Source organism: Mus caroli, unplaced genomic scaffold (assembly GCF_978045245.1).
Source record: "Mus caroli unplaced genomic scaffold, Mus_caroli_1 scaffold_18, whole genome shotgun sequence".
Lineage (NCBI taxonomy): Eukaryota > Metazoa > Chordata > Mammalia > Rodentia > Muridae > Mus > Mus caroli.
In genome coordinates, this window is record NW_028227273.1 from 43,826,337 (window position 1) to 43,853,259 (window position 26,923).

Here is a 26,923-nt window from a genome sequence, read left to right on the forward strand (position 1 = left end):
TGGACCAGCTCTTATATGCTGCCTGGTTGGTGGCTCAGTGTCTGATATATCTCAGAGGTCTAGGTTAGTTGAGAGTGCTGGTCTTCCTCTGGGGTCACCCTACTCCTCAGCTTCTTCCAGCTTTTCCCTAATTCAACTACAAGGGTCCCTGACTTCAGTCCATTGACTTGAGTGTAATAAGAATCTATGTCTGTCTCAGTCAGCTGCCTGTTGGGCCTCTCAGAGGACAGTCATGCTAGGCTTCTGTCTGTAAGCACAGCATAGCATCAGAAATAGTGCCAGGCCTTGAGATGGATCCCAAGTTGGGCCAGTCACCTGAGCTCCTTTTTCTCAGTCTCTTCTCCAGTTTTTGTTCCTGCAGTTCCTTTAGACAGGAGCAATTCTGGATCAGAGTTTTTGACTGTGGGATGGCAACCCACCATAATATGAAGAAGAAATTGATTCTAATCTTTTAAAAAGCATGTAGTTTTAAGTTGTGTATGAAAGGGAATGTTGTTCTGGAAAGTTGTCATCTGTTTATTCATCTAATGTCTCATTAAGCAGGGAGATCTCTTTCCAAGGGTAGTTCAGGACATGATTGATTTTTATTTTAGAATGATCTCTGCAGCAGAATGGGCCTGAATGATGGCAATGGGGAGACAGATAGGAAAGCTGGAACATTTTATCTGCTGAGAAGTGGTGAGGTCAGGGCAGTGGAGTTGAAATGGAAATGGGTAGGCAAGTGTGAGTCGGAGAATGCTGAGTTTTGCTCCCATAGACTGAATGCCAGGTTTAGGGACTAGGAGCCACTGTCCTCCCAGGTGCAGTAGACAGAGTATAGAGAGCTGGGGTGAGGGAAAATTGTAAAAAAGTGTTACTTCTTTCTACAGTTGTCAACTTTTAAGATTTGATTTAGTTATTTAGAATATTCAATTTAAAACTTTTTAAAAACTTACCATGATTAAATGTGACAAATACAAAGTTGCATTTGTGCTTAGACATCAGTTGGTGGAGGCCAACCTAGAACACTGATTAAGACTATGACAGAGCCTACCTGAAGTGGAATTCCATCCCCACTTCTTATGCTATTGCCTCCTCTGAATATGTACATTCCTTAGCGGCAGTTCCTCATCTACACAACACCTTGTAAAAATTTAGAATCAAATGATGTGGTACATGGAAAGCAGTCAACACTGTAGCTACACAAATAAATATTAGATGTTATTGATTAGATCAGATCGTTACAACTAAGTTTGCTTGGTAGGCAAAGCTTTCATAATAGAAGTATTAGTTGTACATTTTTCTAAAGATGACTGCAGTGTATTCACAATGAAAAATTAATAGACTTAGTAAGTGTTAATGTGATGTATTCAGAGACCAGTGCCTGCATTACAATTTATGAACACAGAATTATCTCGTGCTGATTTACCAATGTTAACAAGAATCAGTGACAAGTACTAGAGAGGGGCAGTACACATTTGCTACTAGACATAGAACTCTGCTTATTTTATAAACAAATGTGAACTAGATAAAATTACTCAGTTCATTCCACCACTGACTCAGCTGTCATAATGTTGTTACCGTCATACTAATCACACTGTGGTTATAAACTCCCAGGCACAGCACTCATCAACTCTCTAGGGCAGTGGTTCTCAACCTGTGGGTCACCATTCCATTGGCAAACCTCGATCTCCAAGCATATTTATATTATGATTCATAATAGTACCAAAATTACAGTTATGAAATAGCAACAAGCATAAAGTTACAGTTGTGGATCCCTAACATGGGGAACCATATTAAAGGGTCGCGGGATCAGGAAGGTTGAGGACCACTACTTTAGGGGTATTTTCATCTTCCTTGGTCTCAGTTTCCTCACATGAAACATGAAGTATTTTTGTTAGCTGCTTAACCAAACTCTGTTTGCCATACATCTATTTTCTTGACAGGCTTACTTGCTCTCAGTCAGGTAATAGTGTCTTAGCCAAGAAAATCTTAGATGTCCTAAGAGGGCTGCATTGTCCAGCTCCTTGGCTGTACCTGTATCTCAGGCAATCCTGCTGCTATCTCCCTACCTGTGAGGGCAGCTGGAATTAGATGTGAACTTTCTGCTTTGGTGATTCATGACCTTGTTTGAAAGCATTTCCACATGTGTTGTCTGTTCTATAGATAGCTGCATAGATTATTTGTTCTTTACTTTGAACCTCTCAGTTTGAAACCTTTGCAGGCAAAGCATTGCTGCCTGGCCCCCTTATATTATGCTCCACTCCCAGTGCAGGGAGGACACAACGTGAACTGGAAACACAGGAGTCTTCTTTATCCCCCTTCTGTTACTTATACCCAGAACATCCTTCTGTAAAGCTCTGAATAGCCTTAAGGTTTGTAAATAGTGGAACTGTTCACCATGTCACCAACTCCTAAGAAAACAATCAGGAAACCTGCCTGCTACTAGCAAATACTCCAAAGCTTTATAGTTTACAAATTAATTCATGCATTCAATTTGAACATGTAAAATGTAATTTCTAATTTTTTTAAAAAAATTCTCTACAGCAAGGCCTTTGATTGTTATATTTACAGCATTATTTTAAGATGTAACCATCGTCTTTAAGTTTTTCCCTAAAACTATCACTCATAATTAACAAGATTATCTCCTCAATAATTAACTGCATTACCTCAATTCTCTTGGACAAAATAGTTACCAATGTCATGCATATATGCTGAAATAGGGTGGTAAATAGGGGTATACAGCATATTTACATATACAAGCTTGTATATATCCTTATAGTAACACAGTTACATAATTCTACATGTTAGTGCATGAAACTCAGTTTCTCTGAATTACTATGTCAATACAGGGGACGACATAGATGACCAATAATTACTGGACAGATTATTTTCTTCAGTCACTTTGTTTTTACACGTAAGGCACAAAGTGGATTTTCAGAGCTGCTGAGCTTGATGGGTCGACACATAAGCTATTTGACATTTGTTCCCAGTCAGACCGGATGCCACATGAAAAATTTACTCAGGCAAGAGACTCCCAGGAATAAACAGTTCTCTAGTGTTGCTCACAGGGGACTCGGCAAGGTGAGCGGAACTTCAGCTTGTCACGGATGCACTGTTCTGACAAACATAAGTAGATGCTAATGGCTAAATCGTGACAGAATAAAGTCCCACAACCATATGGCTAATTGCCACAACAATATCTTCAGTGTTATTAATCAAGTTTTCATAGTGTGCCATGATAATTGGAATAATTAGAAACAGCATAGGCATTGCTTGTCTGCCACACATTCTGCAGACAGGGACCTCAAAGCACCACAGTCACACTTTCAATACTTTGTTGTTCGGTGATACCTTTTCCTCCGAAATGACTAGGTAAGTTAATGAGTTAACTTCTTGACATCACGATTCTTTGTTTTAGCCTCTATAAGCACACAAATAATACAACTGGACCTCCTGTATAAGCAGTCAGCAGTTCTTTGAGACCAGAGAGAAAGATGTCCATTTTGGAGATTATGGTTTGAAAGATAAATTTGTTGTATAGTAATTTGAATGATGGTAAATCTTCATGTCATACCCTTTTTTATTTTTTGAAAATTCTGTAGCATAAGGTTTGATAATATTCACATTCTATACCAACTTCTCCCAGATATGCCAACTCCCACACCCTGTTCTCTACTCATCTAACTGTGTGTCCTCTTTTTAAAACGCTTTAGTCAAGAAAATGATGAATCAGAAAACAGTTGAATAAATTAAAAAATATATTTGCATGGTTTGTTTTAATTTGATACATGATTTTGAAGCTTTAGATTTACTAGAATCCTCAGTTAAAAATCATCTCCAAAAGAAGAATAAAGAGAAATGCTCATTACAGCTATAAAATTATCTAAACCCGAAACTATTCTGAAACACCTGAATTCTACAAAATTTTAATATATTTTATTTTCGTTTTTATCAATCAGCTCCCCCTAGTTTTCTTATGGATCAAAAGGTACAAAATAGATATTAGGAAAATTGGAAATTAGAGATAAGAAAGGAAACAAGATGATTTTTTTCTTTAATCAGTTATCATTCCCTTTGCTTTGCAGAGGATATTTAATTTCATGAGGTCCACTTATCAAATGTTGGCCTTAATTCATAGGCAAATGGAGCCCTATTCTAAAAGGCCTTTTCTACATCTGTACCTTGTGGTTGCTACATATTTTTAATTTAGTTTTAGTGTTTGAGGTTTCACATTTTGGTCTTTGATGCATTTAGAGTTAATTCAAGGTTTGGAACTGGTTTCACTCTTCTGTCTGTGTATATCCAGCTTTCCCAGGAGCCTGAGTTGGAGCCTTTAGAGCATGGAGCTCTGTTCCCTTCAAGCCTATTCGCTCTTAAGTTTTTAAATTGTGAGTGCTTGCTGGGGCCTTTTCTGCATCTGTTGAACTGAGCCATGTGAGTTTTGTCCCTAAGTTCATTTATATGATTTATTATACTTAGTGACTTAGAATATCAAAATATCCCTCCATGTCTGGAATAAAGCCATCTTGGCCATAGTAGATAATCTTTTTGATGTATGACTATATCTGGTTTGAGTATCTTATTGAAGGTTTTGGATATGTGTTCATTGGGCTTATAGGCTTGTTATTTCTCCTGTCTTCACCTGAGTTAACATTATAGTGATGCTGGCTTCATAACAGGAGATGTGAAGTTGCACCCTCTGTTTCTATTTATAAATAATTTAAGAAGTATTGGCTGTGCATCTTCCCTGAAAGGCTGATTGAACTCTGTTGTAATCTATCTGAGATATGGCATTTTAAGTCAGAAGACTTAGTTAATGTTTCAAACACAACGTTGGTTGTAGGTCTTTTTATATTGTTCTTTTCTTGGTTTAACTTTGGAAGTTTTGATGAATCTGGAAGTTAGTCCATTTCTTTTGGATTTTCTAATCAATTGTAATAGTTTTGTTGTTGTTGTGTTTAAAGTATTCCCTTATAGTCCTGTGATTTCTTTAGTATCTTTTCTAGTATGTGTTCCCTGTTCACCTTGCCTGTTACTTGGTTCATCCCTTTCTTTAGGTTGATTTGACCGAGGGTCCGTCAGTCTTGGCAACCTTCTGACAGAACAGTCATTACCATTCATTCATTTTATTTCTGCTCTGAATTATTATTACTTTGTTATTTTAACTTTTATTTATGGTTACAGTCTTCTAGATTTGGATTTGGTTTGTTCTTTTTCCAGATTCTTGAGTTGCATTATTAAGACATTTATTTGTGTTCTTTCTTGACTTTTTAATACAGTTAAATAACTAAAAATATAAATTTCCCCTACAGTACTGCTTTCAGTGTCCCAGAGATATTTTTTGGTTGGTATTTTCATTTTCTTGTATTTCCAGGATTTGGTTTCAAGTCATTTTATTTCTTTGATCCATTCATCATTCAGTAATAAATCATTAAATCTTCATAAATAGGTACTAGACATTCTTTTCTATCTTTGCTGTAGATGTTGAGTTATTTTTCATTGTGGTCAGGTAATGTATGTGGTATCATCTCAGCATTTCTGACTTTGTGAAGCTCTGTGTGAATGCTTTCTGCAGATGTGATATATTTTAGACAGTCATCTATGGGCTGATGAGTGTAAGACTTTTTTTTTTTTTTTTGATTTAGGTGAACTATTTTGCAGGTAATCTGTTAAGTCAATTTAATGTTGATGCCATTTAATTCTGATGTTTCTCTAATTTTTGTTCAGTGACCTGTCTATTAGAGAAAGTGGTGTTAATCTAATCTCACTGAGTTGTTGTTATTTTTTCTTTAATTTCAATAAGTGTTTTTTATGAATAGGGTGCACCAGAACTTGGTGCATATATGTTTAGGATTGAAATGTTCTGGTAGTTAATTGTTTCCTGGATTAGAATGAAATACTAGATTGAAGGCTGTTTTGTCAAATACTAGGATAGCCACAGCACTTGCTTCCTGGTCTCACTGTCTTGGAATACTTTTTGCAGGCCTTTGACTTTAAGATAGTGTAACTATCTTTAAAGCGAAAATGAGGTTCTTATATAAACAGTATAGCGCTGTGTTTTCTAGTCCATTAAGCCACCCTGTGTCTTTGGATTGGAGAGGTGAAGCCTTTGACAAAGTTATTATTAAAAGTTGTATGTTTATTGCTGTCATTTCCTTTTTGTTTCGGTGACTCTTTGTGTCTTGGTCATGGGTTGTCTTTGGTAACTATAGCTTTGTTTGTTTTCATTCTACGGCATTTTGCCTATGCTCACTCCTCTTGGGACTCTGAAGTATTGTTTCCAGTGGCTTCTTTAAGACTGTTTTCATTGGCATGAGTTCTTTTAACCTGTTGGTTTTTCTTTCTTTTTGACCTTTGGTAGATAATTTTTCTAGATAAAGTAGTCTAGGTTAGCATCTGTCACCTTATGGTACTTTCAGGCTTTTCTGGATTTGAGTGTTTGTATTGAGAAGTCAGCTGCTATTCTGATGCTTTTCTGTTCATATATGACTTAATGCTTATTCCCTCACAGCTTTCAGTACCCCTGTCTTGTTCTCTATCTTTTTAAGCTATGACATGATGTAGGGAGTTCATTTTTGATCTTGTCTGTTTGGTGATATGTGTCTTTCTTGTATCTGAGTGGCTGCCTTTCCTTACTTTGTGGAAGTTTTCCTTTATGATCTTTTCTGAAGTCTAGTCTTTATCATTTATCGGGGATTCTTCTTCGTTTATACAATAGTGTGAAGATTTGGTGTTGCTTACAGCTTCTGTATTTTCTCTCTCTCTCTCTCTCTCTCTCTCTCTCTCTCTCTTTCTTTGTCTCCTCTGTCTCTGTGTCTGTCTCCACCACAACTGTGTGTGTATATGATTGTTTTCATATAATTTGCCTTCGTGGTCTAATTCTTCTTGAAGGCTTTCTCCTCCATGTTCGTACTAGCTATTGAGAATTCCCTTCAATATGCTTGTCTCTTTATCATATTTGGTTTTTACATCCTGTATTGTCTCTATTAATTCCGTCAGCCTCCTTTATGTGGGTTTTTTGGATGAGATCAGGCATTTATTCTCCAAGTTCATTGCGATCTCTGAATATATACTACTAAGTATATATACTTACCCGTGTCTTCATGCCATGTGAGAGTGCTATGGGATATGTAATATGGAGGTACCTATGATTTGACATATCCTAGAGAGTGGGAGAGGGGATGAGAGATCTTGATCCTTGTTATGGAACCCAGGGGCAACCAGATTGGGATAGTTGTGCCAGAGAGATCAGGTAAGTTACCTATATCTTTCTGCCACCTGGGTGGGCTGGAGGACTCTGAATGTTGTGAAGTATGATCATGCAAGGAAGGAGAGCTAGGAGGATGTCAAGGTTCCCAGCCAGTCCCTACACTGTGAATGCTGTGGAGACTCCTTCAGTTATCTCAAGGAATTGCTGATTATTTGTTCACTTGGGATGAAATTATTTAGGCTTTTTGCTTACTTTCCACTAATCTTTCTTTCTGCTATATATTTGATAGAACCTGGGCAGAGGAAAATGAACTTGTTTGTTTTGGCACCCTTTGATACTTTTTTAAAAAGTAAAGAAAACTTTAATGTCTGAAATGAGGTTTGAATTGTTATATAGACTTTATTCATGTCTTGCTCAAAGTACAATGAACTCTTTATTGAAACTTCAAGTTTATCTCTTGTTTTAATCAGTGTGACTTTGATGGCAACTTTTAGAACACCTTACGTCATTGGTTCTCAACTTGTGGGTCTCAACCCTTTTGCCACGGTTGCATATCAGATATATTCATTGTGATTCATAACAGGACCAAAAATACAGTTAATGAAGTAGCATTGAAAATAATTTTATGGCTGGAGATCACTACAACATGAGGAACAATTTTATATCAATCCTCAACTAATTCTTAAATTATTCTCACAAACCCAAAAATAGACATAGAATTTTTCTAGATGTCTTTTGTAAAATCATTCTTATTCTATAACTAAAACTAGGTAAAGACACAAGAACAAGAACAACAACAACAAGGAGACTATAAGTCAGTATCTGTAGTAAAGAATAGAATACTAAGAAAAACAAAACAAATTCAGGAACATACTAAACATATCATCCTCTACATCAAATTGGCTTTATCCCTGAGAAGCTGAGCTAATTCCACAGCCATGATATAACCAAATTCATCATGGTAATTGACTTAAAGAAGAAAGCCAGATGCTCTTCTCATCAGATGCAGAAAAGATCTGTGATAATTCCAACATGACTTCAAAGTATACATTGTAGCAAGAATAGAACTAGAGACGATGTAGTTCAAGATAATAAAAGTTATATATTAAAAACCTAGAACCAGTGTCATCCAAATATTAAAAAAAAGAAGAAAAAGACTTAATCCAATTAAAATCAGGGATGAGACAAGACTGACTGTCCACTATTCCTACTCCTGTATCTTTTCAATATCATACTTGAAGCACTAGCTAGAGCAATAAGACAAGTTAAGGAAATTAAAGGAAGACAAATAGAGAAGGAAATATATTTATCACTATTTGCAGATGATATTTTATATAAGATATTCCAAAAATCTCACCAGGAAACTTCTAGTAATGACCACCATTTTCACCAAAGTGGCACGATACAACATCAACCTTTAAAAATAAGTAGCCTTACTATACCAATAGCAAACCCATTGTGAAAGACAATCTGGATGTTCCCATCCACAGTAGCATCAAAAATAAAATATTTAAGAATAAGCCTAACCAAGTAGGTAGAAGACCTCGACAGTTAAAACTTTACATCCCTGAAGAAGGAGATTGAGAACAATCCTAGAAACTGAAAAGGATTTCTTTACAGTGATGGTCGACGAGGCCATCTTTTGATACATATGCAGCTAGAGTCAAGAGCTCCGGGGTACTGGTTAGTTCATAATGTTGTACCTACAGGGTTGCAGATCTCTTTAGCTCCTTGGATACTTTCTCTAGCTCCTCTATTGGGGTCCCTGTGATCCATCCAATAGCTGACTGTGAGCATCCACTTATGTGTTTGCTAGGCCCCGGCCTAGTCTCACAAGGGACAGCTATATTGGGGTTCTTTCAGCCAACGCTTGCTAGTGTATTCAATGGTGTCATCGTTTGGAGGCTAATTATGGGATGGATCCCTGGATGTGGCAGTCTCTAGGTGGTCCATCCTTTTGTCTCAGCTCCAAACTTTGTCTCTGTAACTCCTTCCATGGGTGATTATTTCCAATTCTAAGAAGGGGCAAAGAAGTCTTCGTTCTTCTTCAGTTTCATGTGTTTTGCAAATTGTATCTTATATCTCGCTATACTAAGTTTCTGGGCTAATATCCACTTGTCAGTGAGTACATATCATTTGAGTTCTTTTGTGATTGTGTATGAACCGTATTTTATTGTAAAACTTTTTTAGGCATTATAAATCTCTCAGAAGCTTACTGCAAATAAATATGCATTTTCTTTTTTCTATAGATAACACCTTAACCTTTTGTTTTCCAGTGCATTCTACACATATTCTTCAACATAATATCTGAAAACCATCCCACAGGATCATATCTTTAGTAATAACTCTAACTGAATTTTGCATAGACTCTTAAATCATAACTTTAAAGTCCAGGAACTATGCCTCTTCCATTCTTTGTTACAGTATTTGAAGTGATCCAGTGAAGAGATGGGCATTAGTGATTCTTTTTGTCACAGAAAGCAGAGCAGATATCAGCAAGGAGTGTGTTGTCTTTGCAGTTTTGGAGCTGTTCTACACGGATAAGTTTTGGATGGCCCTTTATGACAAGGTCTGGACTAGCTGATTGTAGTGCTGCCTTGACCACAACACCTATGAGAAGATAGACGAAGCTGAGCAGAATCTCTTAGCAATGTGGAGAGCACTTAGAAAATGTACTTCTGAGTTTTCAACCTTTAAATAGTCTCTTGTAGACTCTTACGTCTTCCTCTCTCCCCAGACCAGGCTGGTTACAGATGCATAGTCCTCTGCTTAAGCTTTCCAGCTGCTTGGACTGCAGGCCTCATGTTACTACACTCTGCTTATCTGTACCTTACTAAGGCCCTTTTGGTAAAGTCAGACCATTAATAAAATCAAAATTATATTTACCCGACTTTTAATGTTTTTATAAGAAGTAATTGTTTTTCTTTCCTTTAGATTAGTACACTCAGTATTTTAATGCCTAAGCTAGATTTAAATATTTATCATCTTATTTTAATTAAAAGGTTACCTGAGTAATTGGTTTTACACTAATTGATTTTAGTATCATTTCTAAGCTGACTTTTTCAGTATTTTACCTGTAGCCACCAGCTCCAAATTGATTGTAATGTGTATTCTTAGATCTGTTGGGAAGCTTAAATCTGTTCTCAGCTCCAGTTTCTTAGCTTTGATTTAATACTTGGTATAATACTGCAACATTATAAAATCCATTGTGATGACTAATTTTGATTGTCAATTTGAGACAGCTGGGAAGAAGAAATCTCCGAGGAACCTGCTTCCATCAGATTAGCTATGGGCATGTCTTTGAGGCATTGTCTTGATTTGGTTTTGGTTCCAGGGCCTTGTGCATGCCATACCACTTAACCACTAAGCTATACCGAAGGACCAAATTTCGATTTCTATAACAATTTAGGTGATAATACAGGATTCCTCGATTTTCCAGGCCATTCATGAAGTGGGTATTCTTTATGGAATAGGTAGTATTAGTTCTGTCACTGCAGTTATTCCTTGACATGGACTTTTAATAACAAACTCTCAAGGTCATTTGGCTTCCTTAAATTTCCAGTTCCTAGAGCAGCTCAGAACCCTCTTGCATCAGAACGATACCCTTTGCCTTGTCTTGCTCACTCCCTTTGCTATCATCCCTTCACAACATGACTTCTCTTTCCTTCATCCCCTGCTTTTCCCTTTGTCATTTACTGCACTAATGTTCACCAGTTATCAGCCTCCCAGCAGCCACCTAAAAGCCAGGTAGGGAGGCATGGGAGTCCTCCTGGAACCCCAGGAAATGGAGAGCAGAGACAGAGTCTCCAGAACAAGCCTGTTAGCTAGACTAGCATGAATGGTGAGCTCTGGATTTAGCAAACGGTGTACTTCAGTGGCTGAGATGAAAAGCAACTGGGGAAGATACCTGCATCAGTTGTTTCTCTCCATGTATACTCAGTGCCCCACACGCATGAACAAACACAGAACACACACACACAAATGCTCAAAGGGTTTTGGACAACTATGCTTACTGACTCACTTTTTCTGACACCAAGGAGATGCCAGCCCTGTGTCACAACCCTTCAGTATTGCTTTCCTTCTTAAATGCTCAGCTCTTGTCCCCAACTCCTACTATAATTCTCTTGCTACTTGTATCACTAAGAACATAGAAAAGGTCTTCCATACCACTTCCTCAGTATGTCTCGCAATGTCTTTCATCTCTCCCTAATGCCTTTTAACATGCACCCTGGCTCTTCATAAATACCATGCCCTACTCAAAAGTGTGCCTATGTAACTATTTCCATGTTATCCTACAGTTTAATTTCTTCTCTACTGTATTAATTTTAGTTTGTATAAAACAATTAATTTGTTGTTTGCTAGAATTTGATATATTGTAATAATATTAAATCTAAGCTATCATTACTATGTTAGCTTTAACCAAACTAGACCTTTTTTTCATATTGCTGCTATGAAAATGACTATTACTTTAGAGGGTCAAGAAGGCCTTTAGGGGCCAACAAGGTGGCTCAGTGGGAGAAGGTACTTATCACCCGGCCTGATGGTATGAGTTTGATCTCTTGACAGATGGTGGAAAGAGAAAGCTAAATCCTAAAAGTCGCCCTTTGATTCCCAAATGTATTTATTCCATGGACTCATATACACATACAAAATAATAATAAATAAATAAATGTAATGGAAAAGAAAAAATGAGACCACTTTAAAATTTTGTAAGGTTTTTTTTTTTTTTTAATCTACAAATCAATGTTCATGGTTAACTTTTTAATCACATACAATGTTGATCTTTTTTACATTTTAATTTTGGGGTCCGGGGCAGAGGCTGTCTATGCACTATGATGCACATGTGGAGGTCAGAGCATCTCTGAAGCAGAGCTTTCTGCTGCTGTGCTGGTTACTGCAGGCTGTCTGGCTCATAAGCTTCGAGGTGATTCTCCTATCTCTGCCTCCCATCTTCCTATAGGATTGTAGGAAGCATTACTGACGCATGCTGCTGCACCCAGATTTTTATGTTAGTTAATGAATTAGATGTGGGTCATCGTGCTCTTGTACCCACTGACCCATTGTCCTCACCCAACAGTGTTCATAAAATTAATGGTAATAGCTTTTGTTGTTAGTTATTATTTTTTAACTGAGACTAGTTATTATTTTTTTAACTGAGACTGTGTTCTTAGTTTCATATTGGTCATTGTTTTTCATACCTTGTAGAGCAGCCTGAACACTGTGTCCTTCTCTTCACTTGTTCAAAATTACATGTATATAAGGTTATACTATAGGTACACATACCGGAGAAACAAACATTGCTCCTCTTTGCCTGATGTTCATATTAGTTGTGCCCTGTTTCTTACATATCTTCAATGTTCTTACAACTTCCACTCTCTAAAATACACTCTTCTCAGTCTGTCACCTCCTGATCCCTCCCCACCCCATGCCACCTACCAGCATTCATCTAATATCTCTACACAGGATGGTAATGTTTTATTTGTTTATGGGTCTTTTATCTCCGGTACTACTGACTCTATCTTTTCTAAGATATTCTTTCTACTGGATATCCAGAACACACCATTGTGGTTTTCTCTGACTGTTTTCTCTCAATCTCTTTGCTCATTGTTCATTGATTATAAATGCTAGCATGTCCCACCATTCAGTTCGTAGGCCTCTTCTCTATCCTCCTATGAGCTATGTAGTGCTGTGCCTTTTAAGTGTTGTCTCTAGATTCCTAGCGTTAAAAGATGTATCTCCAACCTTTGATCCTCTGAGACCTGAACTTGGGTCTCCAACCTAACACACCACAATGGTGTGTTCTGGAAATCCACTAGAAAGAACCTCTACTCCATATGGCCACATTTTTAACCACTTCTGAACCCAGGCTGTTCTTTCTCACATTGGTCTACTTTCATTACTCTATGGGAATAATGAAGCTTCAAAAAATAATTGTTCAAACCCATGGACTCACAAATGTTCCTGGTTAAACTCAGTGGCTCACAAAATAAGAAAACAAGAGAATGATAAAGAGATTTGTGGAGAAGGGTGGAGTAGACAGATGTACTGGCGAGATGAGCAAGATGGAGTGAGTGCATCACTAGTTATAGAGGTGTGTGACATTCTTAAGGCAGGATTTTATTTTTCAAGTTCAGGCCTTCATAAAAACCCACTGAGGACCACGCTCAGGTTCCTATGAGAAATACTTCTTTTGTCTGGATGTGCCCCAGTGAGCAAGCACTCACTTTCTACTCTCTTAAAAGCCCAGCTACCTCCCAGCATGAGCACAGTGGAGAAGAAGGTGAAGCCTTAAGGGCAGCCCACAGTCCTGACTTCAGCCCTTTACAGTTCTCAAGCTAGTCCTGCCTCATGGACCGTTTGTGACTTGCTGCTGCTTTCCTTAGCTTTCTGCTTATCTCCTTACATGCTTCGTATTGGCTTATTGCCTCATTTCATCTACAGCTTACTATCTCCTCGCATTCCTTATTTTAGAATCACATAGAATTTATTTTATACTTATTCATTTGTCCTAGGCCCTCACAAACCACATAAGCATGGGAATGGTAGGGCCTTCCTCTTGCTAACTGATGCATCTTCAGCGTTTGAAGATGAGTCTCCCATCTGTATGTTCTTAATGACTATTTATGAAGAAACAGATTACACTTCCTGTCTTATAGTTCTCTCATGCAAAGTCACAGGGAATTTTATCAGCACTTCCATTGGAAAATCATATAGTAGGAAGAACACTACTAAGAAAGGAGAAACCCTGGACAAATGTTCCTTATCAGTGTTCTGGGAAGGGTAGAGTCTGCTGATGCTGTGTGACATCTCCAGAAGAGACAGATGGTAGCTAATAAACAAAAAGGAATGCAAGAGCTTAGAAAGTTAATAGAAAGAAAATGGAGTTTAGAGCTCTTCTGCTACCTACACAGTGGTTAACAGTACTGGAGTTGGCTGTGATGAAGTTGGTCAGAAAACACCAGTAAAGTCAAGAAGATCACAGTAGAAAATAAGGAATACAAGAAGTAGAAGAGAGAATCTCAGGTGCAGAAGATGCCATAGAAAATATTGACACAACAGTCAAAGAAAATGCAAACTACAAAATGTTCCTAACACACACACACACAAAATCCAGGAAATCCAGAACACAATGAAAGACCAAACCTAAGGATATTAGGTATAAAAGAGAGCAAAGATTCCCAAATTAAAAGGCTGGTAGATATCTTCAACAAAATTATACAAGAAAACTTCCCTAACAAAAAGAAAGAGATGCACATGAACAAAAAAAGACGCCTACAGAATACCAAATTTTAAAAAAAAAAAAAAAAAAAGTCTTTTGGAAGCTAGAATGAAGCTCACTGTTTAAGGGTGGAGGGGGCAAAGAGCAGGAGTGTGTGTGTGCCTGTTATTGTGACTGGAATAATGCCTGCTGTATCTCTTTTACCACCCAGCTAATATATCATAGACAGACAGACAGACAGAAAATAGATTCTTCACAGTAAATCAATGTACAAAAACTATTGACTTAGAAATGTTAACCTAAGTTATAGGCTGAGAGGTTAATAAAAATTAAAATGATCCAAATTCTCCTATAAGATAGAAGGGGCACTGCCACTCTCTTCTCTCCTCTCTCCTCTTTCCTCTCTCCTCTGCTCTTTCTCTCCCTCTCAGTCTCCCCCCATTTGTGTGTGTGTGTATGTGTACAAGCGTGCGTGCGTGCGTTTGTGTATGTGTGTATTGAACATAGCATAAAATATTTAGAGGCTAACAGAATGTTAAAGGAAGTTTGAGCATATTTTTTGTCCCATATATTAAATATGTGGTGGTCATTGGTCCAATGACTAGACAAACTAGGGAACCTTAACTCATGATTAATTAATGTTTGAAAGACACTGGAGTAGCTAAGATATTCTTAAATATTTAGAACTTTTTTATGTGGTCCTCACACCAGTTATTTTCAAAATGCCCTGGTAACTAGTTCAGAATCCATGGTATCCGTCTCCACCTAAAGCTTCTGTATCTGAATACTCTAGAATTGGTCCTATTCTTCCAGGGTTCATCAGGCATTCAGGGCTAGAGCACTGTTGTAACTGGAAAAGCCACCCATTCTTTCAAGCCTTTTTCCTTCTTGCAAAATAATATTTTATATCAGTGCATGATAGGATAGGATTTAGGAGTAGATGGTACCAAATATGTGTATGAAGCAAGGGTATAGTACCTAATCCAGTTTCTCTCAAGCATTAATAGAAATGTGGATCACTTGTAGGTCTTGTTAAAAAAAAACAATCCATTGTCTTCCTGATCTTTCCAAGACTTTTATAATAAAAGGGTGTTAGATTTTGTCAAATGCTTTCTCAGCATCTAATGAGATGATCGTGTGATATTTGTCTTTGAGTTTGTTTATACAGTGGATTACATTGATGAATTTCTGTATATTGAACTATCTTTGCATCCCTGGGATGAAGCCTACTTGATCATGATGGATGATCGTTTTGATGGGTTCTTGGATTCAGTTTGCAAGAATTTTGTTCAGCATTTTTGCATCAATATTCATCAGGGAAATTGGTCTGAAGTTCTCTTTCTTTGTTGGGTCTTTGTGTGGTTTAGGTATCAGAGTAATTGTGGCTTTATAAAATAAACTGTACCTTCCTTTTCTATTTTGTGGAATAGTTTGAGGAGTATTGGAATTAGGTCTTCTTTGAAGGTCTGATAGAACTGTGCACTAAACCCATCTGGTCCTGGGCTTTTTTTGGTTGGGAGACTATTAATGACTGCTTCTATTTCTTTGGGGGATATAGGGCTGTTTAGATCGTTAATCTGATCCTGATTTAACTTTGGTTCCTGGTATCTGTCTAGAAAATTGTCCATTTCATTCAGGTTTTCCAGTTTTGTTGAGTATAAGCCTTTGTAGTAGGATATGATGATTTTCTTTATTTCCTCAGATTCTGTTATTATACTTACTCCCTTTTCATTTCTGATTTTGTTAATTAGAATACTGTCCCTGTGCCCTCTAATTAGTCTGGCTAAGGGTTTATCTATCTTGTTGATTTTCTCAAAGAACCAGCTCCTAGTTTGTTGGATTCTTTGAATAGTTCCTTTTGTTTCCACTTGGTTGATTTCAGACCTGAGTTTGACTATTTCCTGCCTTCTACTCCTCTTGGGTGAATTTGCTTTCCTTTTGTTCTAGAGCTGTTAGGTGTGCTGTCAAACTGCTAGTGTATGCTCTCTCCAGTTTCTTTTTGGAGGCACTCAGAGCTATGAGTTTTCCTCTTAGGACTGCTTTCGTTGTATCCCATAAGTTTGGGTATGTTGTGGCTTCGTTTTCATTAAACTCTAAAAAGTCTTTAATTTCATCCTTTATTTCTTCCTTGACCAAGTTATCATTGAGTATTGTTCAGCTTCCACGTGTATGTGGGCTTTCTATTATTTATATTGTTATTGCCTTAGTCTGTGGTGATCTGATAGGATGCATGGGATTATTTCAATATTTTTGTACCTGTTGAGGCCTATTTTATGACCAATTATAGCGTCAGTTTTGGAGACAGTACCATGAGGTGCTGAGAAGAAAGTATATCCTTGTGTTTTAGGATGAAATGTTCTGTAGATATCTTTTAAATCCATTTGTTTCATATGTTTTAAATCCATTTGTTTCTGTTAGTTTCACTGTGTCTCTGTTTGGTTTCTGTTTCCAGGATCTGTCCATGGATGAGAGTGGGGTGTTGAAGCCTCCCACAATTATTGTGTAAGGTGCAGTGTGTGCTTTGAGTTTTAGCAAAGTTTCTTTAAGGAATGTGGGTACCCTTGCATTTAGAGCATAGATGTTCAGAATTGAGAATTCATCTTGGTAAATTTTACCTTTGATGAGTAAGAATTTTATTTGATATTAGAATGGCTACCCCAGCTTGTTTCTTGGGACCATTTGCTTGGAAAATTGTTTTCCAGCCTTTTACTCTGAGATAGTGTCTGTCTTTGTTCCTGAGGTGGGTTTCCTGTATGCAGCAAAGTGTTGGGTACTGTTTACCTAACCAGTCTGTTAGTCTATGTCTTTTTATTGGGGAATTGAGTCCATTGATATTAAGAGATATTAAGGAGAAGTCACTGTTACTTCTTGCCGTTTTTGTTGTTAGAATTAGAATTCTGTTCATGTGGCTATCTTCTTTAGGTTTGTTGAAAGATGAGTTTCTTGCCTTTTCCTAGGGTGTAGTTTCCCTCTTTGTATTGAAGTTTTCCCTTTATTATCCTTTGAAGGGCTGGATTTGTGGAAAGATATTGTGTAAATTTGGTTTTCTCTCGTTAAACAGTATTGAGAGTCTGCATGTCTAACAAGCCCCCAGGTAGTGGCACTGTATAGTATCACATTTTGAATGCATGGTAAAGCTGAATAATGCGTGAGCTTTGAGTGTACAACAGGACCAGTGGTCTGGAAATGTAAGGGAAGGTCCAGGATGGCTAAGTTGCCTTAGGGATATAGTATGTGAGCCAGCACACAGACATGAGAGACTCTTTGCGGAAAATTCAGTGAGTATCTATGAAGCCTGTGCAAAAATAAAGTGTAAGCTTATTATCTACAGGATCCCTGGCCAGAAAGAGCTGACCACGGGAGGAAATACATACCAACTTATGGATCATGCTAATAACCTATTCTTTGCCCCCTACAAATATGTTTAAGGCAAGTGGAATCTGTTGGAGAAACGTTTGCTTTCCTATCAGTATCATCAGTAGGTAAGGTTTGCTCACCAGTGCCTGAGTGGAAATAGCAACACTTAACAGATGTAGAGCTGCTCTTCATCAGGCCCAGATAGGGAAGAAAAGGAAGAAGAAAGCATGTGTGAGAATTCCCCTAGAGGACACATACAGCTATTGACCATAGTAAAGATGCCATTAGAGGGCCTATACAGCCTTAGTCTGTAGTTAAGATACCCTGCTTCCCTTTAGTGTCAGGTCTGTCCACGTCTCTTGATGAGAGTCTGGCACACCTCACTTTTGCTAGTCTCTGCATCATTGTTGGAGTTGAGAGTAAATGCTTATGAAAACATGCCTTTTGTCTTATCTTCACCACAAAGCAGATTCTGGGATTTCTCAGCTTAGCATTATACCCAGTGCTTGTTCTTCTTATAAGGTAGAGCAATGTTTTGAGAGAGATCCAAAGCAAGTTCATTCAGCATGTTATACAGTGTGTTTAAGATCCCACTGGAACTAATGTCAAAAAGTTTGTTCTTTTTAGAAATGGGTTCCAAATTAAGGAAGATATGCACTATTATTTTTAATAATTTTCTTCATGTTGTTTTAAGAAATTGATTTGATAATTCCTTTTTATCAAATCAATAGTAAAATATTAGAAAATATATTTACAAACACTCTGGAAGTGTATTATAATTATAAAGTCAGTGTTTACAAAGCCTGAATCTAATTTTTCCAATATGATCACCAGCTACACTTGAATTATTTGTGTCATTCAACTGTGATAGTGGCCTTTATGTACTTTGCTCCAGGAAATGCCAAGAAGCTCCTATGTGGCAGAGCACAAGGATGTGGTAGGGTAGAAATTGTTTCTTGGTGACACATTTCCATAGACCTCTTCAGTCAGGATTAGGATTCCCACTGCACCCCACTTGAGTGAATGAGATGGTTCTTGGGCACTGAGTCCTGTTCCAAACAACTATGAAGGACTTATCGTCCCATTCAGTTTACTTGAATGGAATGGTAAGTTACATGTGCTAAAATTACTAAATATTTTAAATACCATATTGCAATGGTAGGCAGTACTTCTAAAATAGTGGTTCTCAAACTGTGGCTGGAAAGTCTTGGGGGGGGGGGTGAGATGACCCTTTCACAGGAGTCACCTAACACCATGTACATATCATATTTAGATTACAGCTTGTAACAGAAGCAAAATTACAGTAAGGAATAGCAACAAAAATAATTTTATAGTTGGGGTTGCTACAAGATGAGGAACTGTATTAAAGGATTGCAGCATTAGGAAGGTTGAGAACCACTGTTCTAAAAGAAGAGTGGAGAGCAAGGGATATTAATATATGATACACAAGGCTGACTTTTCATTCAGACTGGTTTGTTTTTGCAAAGGGCTTATAAGATTCTCAATTACTATATAACTTGTTACACCTCTTTCTTTACCCCCTCCAAATCTCCTTGTGTCCCTGTGGTTGTTTGTATAGGAGTGGCCCCCATAGACTTATATGGTTGAATGGTTGCTTCATAGGGAGTAGTAAAATACGGGTGGCCTTGTTGGAGGAAGTATATCACTGTGTAGGTAAGCTTCAAGGTCTCATATATGCTCAAGCGATGCCGGTGTGCTACACAGTCTCTTTTTGCTGACTAAGTATCAAGCTATAGAATTCTCAGCTCCTTATCCAGCACCATGTCTGCCTTCTTGCCACTGTTTTTTGCCGTGATGATAATGGACTAACCCAACTGGCTGTAAGCCAGCCTCTCCTAAATGTTTTCTTTTATAAGAGTTGCTGTGGTCATGGTGTCTCTTTATAAGAATAAACCCCAAAATAAGACAGCCCCTCTCTACTCCCTCTCAAGGATTGTACCTCTCTTAGGATCCATTTATATTGCCTACAGATATTTATCCAAGAGTATAAACTTGTAAAAAATTTTCAAACTTGAAATTGACATGTCAAATGATGTTGTCATTAGTCACCCCCCTAGTCTGTGGTGTTCTCAGAGCCTTAGTTATAGGGGTGCACTGTAGGTAAACCACTTGGGATTATATGCCCAATGGTTATTCTCTATGATTTCTTTTTGGTTTTGTTCTTGTTTTATTTTGGTTTTGTTTTTACCAGTTTTGGATCTCTGTAGAAAGCGCCTCCTGCATCGACTACATACACAAGCTTCTTTGATGAGAAATGAAAATAGCACTTACCAGTGGGTAGAAAGATAAATATTTAAAATCCAGTTAGAAGTCTTTTGGACTTAGGAAAATGGCAGAAGTGTGTTTCTGCTCTAGGATCTCTGCCCCTCCTTCCATGTGGAGTTGGTTACATATAGTCCCAGGCATGAATTCTCCCCTATTGAGCAGGCCTTAAGTCTAGTTAAACATCTGTTTGATATCCCTAAGCTAAAGCTGCCATTGTTGTGTCATGGGGTCTGTCTTATTATGTTGGCCATTGTGGTTTGTAGACTTTACATCTTGGCTTGTTTTCCTTGGCAGCTTTAATAGCATCTTGTGATACTATGAGATCTAGTCTTTTCCATAATTTTATTGGTTATTTTATTTATTTACATTTCAAATATCCCCTTTCTCTATGAGGCTGCTCCCCCACCCACCCATGTACTCCCACCTCAGTGCCCTAGCATTCCCCTGCATTGGGTCATCAAGCCTCCACAGGACCAAGGGGCTCCCCTCCCATTAATGCCAGATAAGGCAGTCCTCTGCTACATATCCATCTGGAGCCATGGGTCCCCCTATGTGCACTCTGTGGTGGGTGGTTTAGTCCCTGGGAGCTTTGGGGGTCTGGTTGGTTGATATTGTTGTTCTTCCTATAGGATTGCAAACCTCTTCAGCTCCTTCAGCCCTAACTCCTCCATTGGGGTTCCATTGGAGTCTGATGTTTGTTCCTCCAGTTCCTATGTCCAAATTAATGTAGTGTCTTCAGTAATAGGTTTTTACCTTTAATTCTAAGAGGTAATGAATTACAATTGCAATAGCCTATGTTACTTGGAGGCAACTCAAAGATAGATTTGTCATGGGTGTAATTGTTTGTGAGGAAGCATTATCACCCCAAGTAGCATAACTTAATCTGTCTATTGATCTGTGTATCAATTTGTCTATGAATGACTAGAACTAGTGAAATAAAAAACTTACCAAGTAAAGTAGGTTAAGCATCTTCCATTAGTATATTCTACAGAAATTTTAGAAAAATAATTGAAGTTGTTTTGCCATACAGTCTTTGTGATTTTAATTTTCAAAAACCTAAGACTTAAAGTTAAAAATGTCTTATGATCACAGCTATAATCACTACAACTTTTGAGACTTCTCACAGGAGTGAAATAAATACTCAAAATCAAATCATTTCAAAAGAATTGCACTGAAACCTAGCTAAACTCAGTCAAATAGGGATTCAACCTCAAATAGTTTCATGGCTTACTTGTGTTTTCAGCTGTTACTGAAATTAACATGATTTAGATTGTTTATTATTCCAGAATAATCATGTAATATTTAAAACTTGCTGGTTTTGAAGAGTACAGGTAAACAGAAAACAAAACCCAGAATTAGTATCTATCTTTCAGCAAGAATCTGACATGTTGTTGTTGCTTGTTTTCTTTTTTGTTTTCTTTTTTTTTCCTGCTGTTTTGTTTTGTTGTTCTGTTCTGTTCTGTTCTGTTCTGTTCTGTTCTGTTCTGTTCTGTTCTGTTCTGTTCTGTTCTGTTCTGTTCTGTTCTGTTTGACACAATTTCTCAGTATATCCCTGGCTATCCTGGAACTCTCTCTGTAGACAAGGCTGGCCTAGAACTTAGAGATCTGCCTGTACTCCCAAGTACTGAGATTAAAGGCGTGCTCTCCCATGCTGAGATAGGCTATTTTCTGGTGTCTTTTAAATACAATTGAATACATTTTCCTACCTTGTCCTTGTAAGGTTGTGATACCCACATCCCATTCAAAATGGTCATTAACAGAAAATGAAAAAAGAAAAGAAGATATATAATATATCCCTCTATAACCATGTTAGCTATGCTTATTTAAACTTCAAGTTTGTCATTCTCATGAATCAATTTCCCCTTGTTTGCATGTGCCATTCACGAAGCAGTAACACCATCAGTAGTTAAGGAGCCCCTGGGAGAAGCAGTGCCATTTCAGAGAACTGAAGGCTGAAAGCTCAAAGACTGTCCTGTCTCTGAGAAGTTTATTACTAACTTTAATACTTGGGATAGTCATTCTTTTCTGCAGCAGCTATAATTGCTATGGCGGTCTGATAGAGTGGGACCCCATGTCATCAATGCCATGAGTGTGTGAGCACTGCTGTCTCCAGGTGCAGCATCTGAAAAGCTAAGTAATGGATCAAGCAATTAAGCTGAACTGTCTTTCGAGGAAGAAAGGTTTAATGCCACCCTTAAGTGTAACTTAGCACTCACTAAATATTTTTAACTGCAATAAAAGCATGTTAATTGTACACATAACTTCTTTATAAGACCTCATTTTTTAAAGGATTTCCTTTACTAAGAATATAAAAGCTTACTGAAATAATTTCTATTGGTAACTCATTCCATAAAGCACTGATTTTTTTTCCTTTGCTTTTAAATGTGTGAGGGAAAGCCCAAAATAGCACATGAAGGTTTTTGGTTTGAGTATATATAATAAGTAAATCAAACTTAGATTAAAGTGATTATTGATACAGGCCTTGTTAGTTCTGTTCCATTGCTTTATGCATATCTTCTAGTCTTAAAGAATAAGGATTGGTCCTTCATTTCACCATTTTATAAAACAGCATGGAGATTTTTATATGTATAAATTATTAGATCTTATATCAAATCAACAGTCTGAGCCAATAAAATGGCACAATAGATTAAAAAGTGCTTATAGCACAAACCTGGGGAACTGAGTTTTATCCCAGGTCCCAGAGCAGAAGGAGGTAGGAGCTGACTCCTGAAAGCAGTACTCTGATTATATCATGGGTATCGTGACATGCACACACACACACACACACACACACACACACACACATACACACACGTTATTTATGTTCATGATATAAATACATAGTAAATGAATGATCAAAAATAATGTATTATGTATCTGGCTGTAACCCATATTTTCTTATATTTCCCATTTCTAAATTCACATTTAATCTTATATTTATAAATTCCCCTTCACTCTACTATTATTAAGATCAATTCTTGTGTTTCCAATTCCACTAGACCTTTGCTATTCAGTAGCATGGCCTTACAGTCACCTGTCACCCCTTGGTCAACATCACATAGAACACTTAGTGAAGTAGAGAAAGGATTTTGCAGAGAACTTTTCAGATCTACCCTCTCCCTCTCCCTCTCCCTCTCCCTCTCCCTCCCTCTCCCTCTCCCTCTCCCTCTCCCTCTCCCTCTCCCTCTCCCTCTCCCTCTCCCTCTCCCTCTCCCTCTCCCTCTCCCTCTCCCTCTCCCTCTCCCTCTCCCTCTCCCTCTCCCTCTCCCTCTCCCTCTCCCTCTCCCTCTCCCTCTCCCTCTCCCTCTCCCTCTCCCTCTCCCTCTCCCTCTCCCTCTCCCTCTCCCTCTCCCTCTCCCTCTCCCTCTCCCTCTCCCTCTCCCTCTCCCTCCCCTCATCCCTGTCCAAGTCGCCCCCATTTTACTTGTGTATTGGTCTTGATTCTGGGATTATCAAGATTTTGACAGAGTAAAACATGAATTCAGAAGCAATGTAAAAAGTTTGTGAAATAGCACATCACAGACTTCACATTGAACGTAAAAATGCTGCAGATACGTATTCTACATAGTCCTGAAGATGTTAAGCCTGTGGACAGTGGGGAGAGGGGGATTTGAAAGATGAGGATTGGCACTTAGCCCTTCTGCAGTACTCCAGTAGACACAGCTGCATGCAGGGCCTGTGAACTCATTTTGAAGCTGAGCTGATACAACCCTCAGCAACAGGAATGTTGCAAGAGAAGGTTGAGTAATACCTGACATTTTGTCATAGAGATAGATAAATTGTTCCTAAAAAAGAAAAAAGCTACTCTATTGTTAGTGACACCTCCGTGTTGAAATTTACATAAGAATTCCAGCTGTAAGAAATGCTAAGGAAGACAGTTTGATATTTTCTTCCATGTCCTGTATTAACATTTATTCATTTTATTCATTTTATTCATTGATAGAATTTTCAAGTTGTGTCAGTTAAATAGTTGCAAGTAACAATATTCTAAGTGTTTTTGTCCTGTAAGAGTGCATATTTATGTATCCATTTAAGATTCTCTGCACTGGTGCTTTTCAATTTACTAATCTCTAGTTCCCACCCCTAGCCCCCTATACTGCAAGACCAGCTAATTCTTCATAAGTTAGAACAGTATCCATTTAATTTAGTCACATTTTCTTCTTTTTGGGCCAATACATACTAGCCTTGGTGATTTGTAAGAAATAGAAATGTATAGTAAGGTAATTTTTTTCTTAACCTACATAGATGAAAAATGCATTCATTTGTTAGCCACTATTTTAGATATACACCGAGACTTGAAAGATAAATTAAAAGTTGTAGAAATTATTACAACATTTAAAAATATTTACTTAGGCATTTTTTTCATAAAAAAGAGTAATAGCTGAGGTAGATAATACAGTCTAGAAAAATATTCTTGATTATTTTGATAATATGAATGTAAACATGTTTGATCACATGATTTATAGTAACTGTGGTGACAGATGCATGTGGTTAGAGGCTGTTTTGCCACAGCTATGGTTCTGCCTTAATGCTCCTAGAGCAGAATATTTGGGTTTAGCTGGAGGGGTTTGCCTCACTTTAACCTCTAGACAATCATATTCTATTTCAAATTTTGCAAAGAAGTAAGATCTTCACTAATTGTGTTTGTGTGTTTACAGTTTTTAAAGAACTTTCATATTATTTGCTTCTACTAGAAGTTTACATTTTCAGATTCTCTGGGATGTGCCAGAATTATAAGAACTCTCTCTGAAATGCATGGCAGAAAGATTGTATGAAAGAATTTTACCCCTCCTGCATAAAATTAGAAAAAAATGAATCGAAATATATCAATCCAAATTCTGAGTTTTTTGTAAACATTGATATTAATTGCTTAATTAGGATTTGGGGGAGCCTAAGCTCATGTCACTCTTTATGTCCTACATTTACATACAAACATTGTCTAGAACACTAGCTGCTTACACGCCTCTGTTCTGTACTCAGTACCTGGGCATGAAATCAGCATGAAAACACTTCCTGAAAAGTAGCCTAAGTGATGGGTGATAACTATCTCAGGCCGAAACATAATTAGTAATGTTTGCTTCTCATTTTCACTATGTAGACTTGACTGTCCCAAAACTCTATAAGAGTACTGATTTTTCCTAACATTAAGTTTTAAAATTAGTACTTAAATAGTTATTAAATATGAGAATATAAATTTCTAAGTTTGACTCTGTTAATTTGTTATAGAAACCATTTGGAAAAAGCTAAGTTAACAAAAATCAATTAGAGAAACTGAAATTTTGGGAAGTGGTATTTTCAGTGAATAACCTTAGAGGCTGTGCAACACTGTATTGACTATACATTTGTCCTGTCTTTTTTTGGTAAAGATTTGTGGTTTCTAATTCATATGTAAATTTTTTGCTCTCTCCAAGTTTCATTCTCGTGTTTTACACATAGAATAATGTGTAATGCCTATGGTCATGTATAGAACTTTACAAGCTTAAATCTTCAATTTCACATTGTCTTGCTTTGACACATGATGCTTCCTTAAATTTTAAACTATTCTATATTTAATATATAGTATTTTATGACTGCTCAATAAGTTGTAACATTTTTCAGTTTCATAAGGAAAGGATCACTCTCAGATCTTGTTTTCTTCATTTGTCTGGTTTCTGTGCAGACGATGGGTGCGGCTGCTGTTTGGCAGAGAGTTCCCTCTGCAGGACCTGCTGGTGGTCTGGGATGCCCTGTTTGCGGATAGCCTCAATCTGAGCTTAGTCGACTATGTCTTCACAGCCATGCTACTCTATATCCGAGATGCTTGTAAGTATGTCTCACTTTACCCATAGTCCACTAGGTACACATGGTTTTTTAAAAAATATACTTTATATCTCATTGTTGGATTTACATATACCTAAGTTTTTAATAACAGAAAATTTATGAAATGTCAAAGGAAATCACTGCACATCTTTTCTGTTAGTGAACTGTGTGCATGTTAGGATATAGTCGATGTTCTACTCAAAGAACTAGGGTCTTATTTAGGACGATATTTCTAAATGCTTTCTTCCTGTTTGAATCCTCTCGTCGCACACCCATGTGGACTGCATAGGAAACCGACATTTCAGATATGTTTAGAGCTCCACCTTCTGACGTCTAGCAAGCTCTCAGGATACTTATGAGGAGATTGGCGCTGGTTTTATAATACCACTGTCTTGCCAATGGAAAAATTCATCTGGAGTATTTGACTTCTGCCCAGTTATATATTAGCAAATTTTGTTCCTTAATATAGTACTCAGTGGTAGATGTGTTCCTGCCTCCTCAGAACCACCTTTGGGGTGCTTACTGTAGCCAGAAAGGCATGGCCTCAGCTTACAGGAAATATCAGAGCGTGTTTTAGATTTCACTAATACCTTAAATTATTTTTCATCTCAGGAGGAATCTCAGTTCCCAAAGCAAGATTTATAAGCCACAATATAATAGGAAATATTGCTCTGATGGAGTTAGGAAATAGAAAACTCATGTCAGAGTAGGAGCATCTATAACAGTGACTGTTGCTCTGCTAGATGACTATCTTTGTTCTCCTACTACCAGTCATGCCAGATGCCCTTGTTTTGCCCTGGAAACACTAATATTCTGTTAACAATTATATTGTATGGGTTTCATTCCCTCAACATTATTTATGAGTAAATAATTTTCACATTTTCTCCAAAAACTGGAAAGGATTTTTAAGGGGACAGGGCATGTTTGTTTGATTTCTATGTGTGGAAGATCAAGTACTTTGGGCTTCTTTAGAGACAAATCAAAAGCCAGAATTAATGATATAAGACCACAGAGGTTATCAGATGAGACATCTGGACAGTAACACAGTATGCTTGGGTAGATGTGTTAGA

General features: G+C 37.5%; 1 protein-coding gene across 1 annotated transcript in view; it reads left to right on the forward strand.

Annotated features, from left to right (window-relative positions):
* Positions 1 to 26,923, forward strand: part of Tbc1d5 (TBC1 domain family member 5) — a 462,126-nt gene that overhangs the window by 279,650 nt on the left and 155,553 nt on the right. The window contains exon 14 of the mRNA XM_021186156.3: positions 25,714 to 25,856. Coding sequence (XP_021041815.1) covers positions 25,714 to 25,856 — 143 coding nt within the window. The remainder of the gene's footprint in view (positions 1 to 25,713; positions 25,857 to 26,923) is intronic.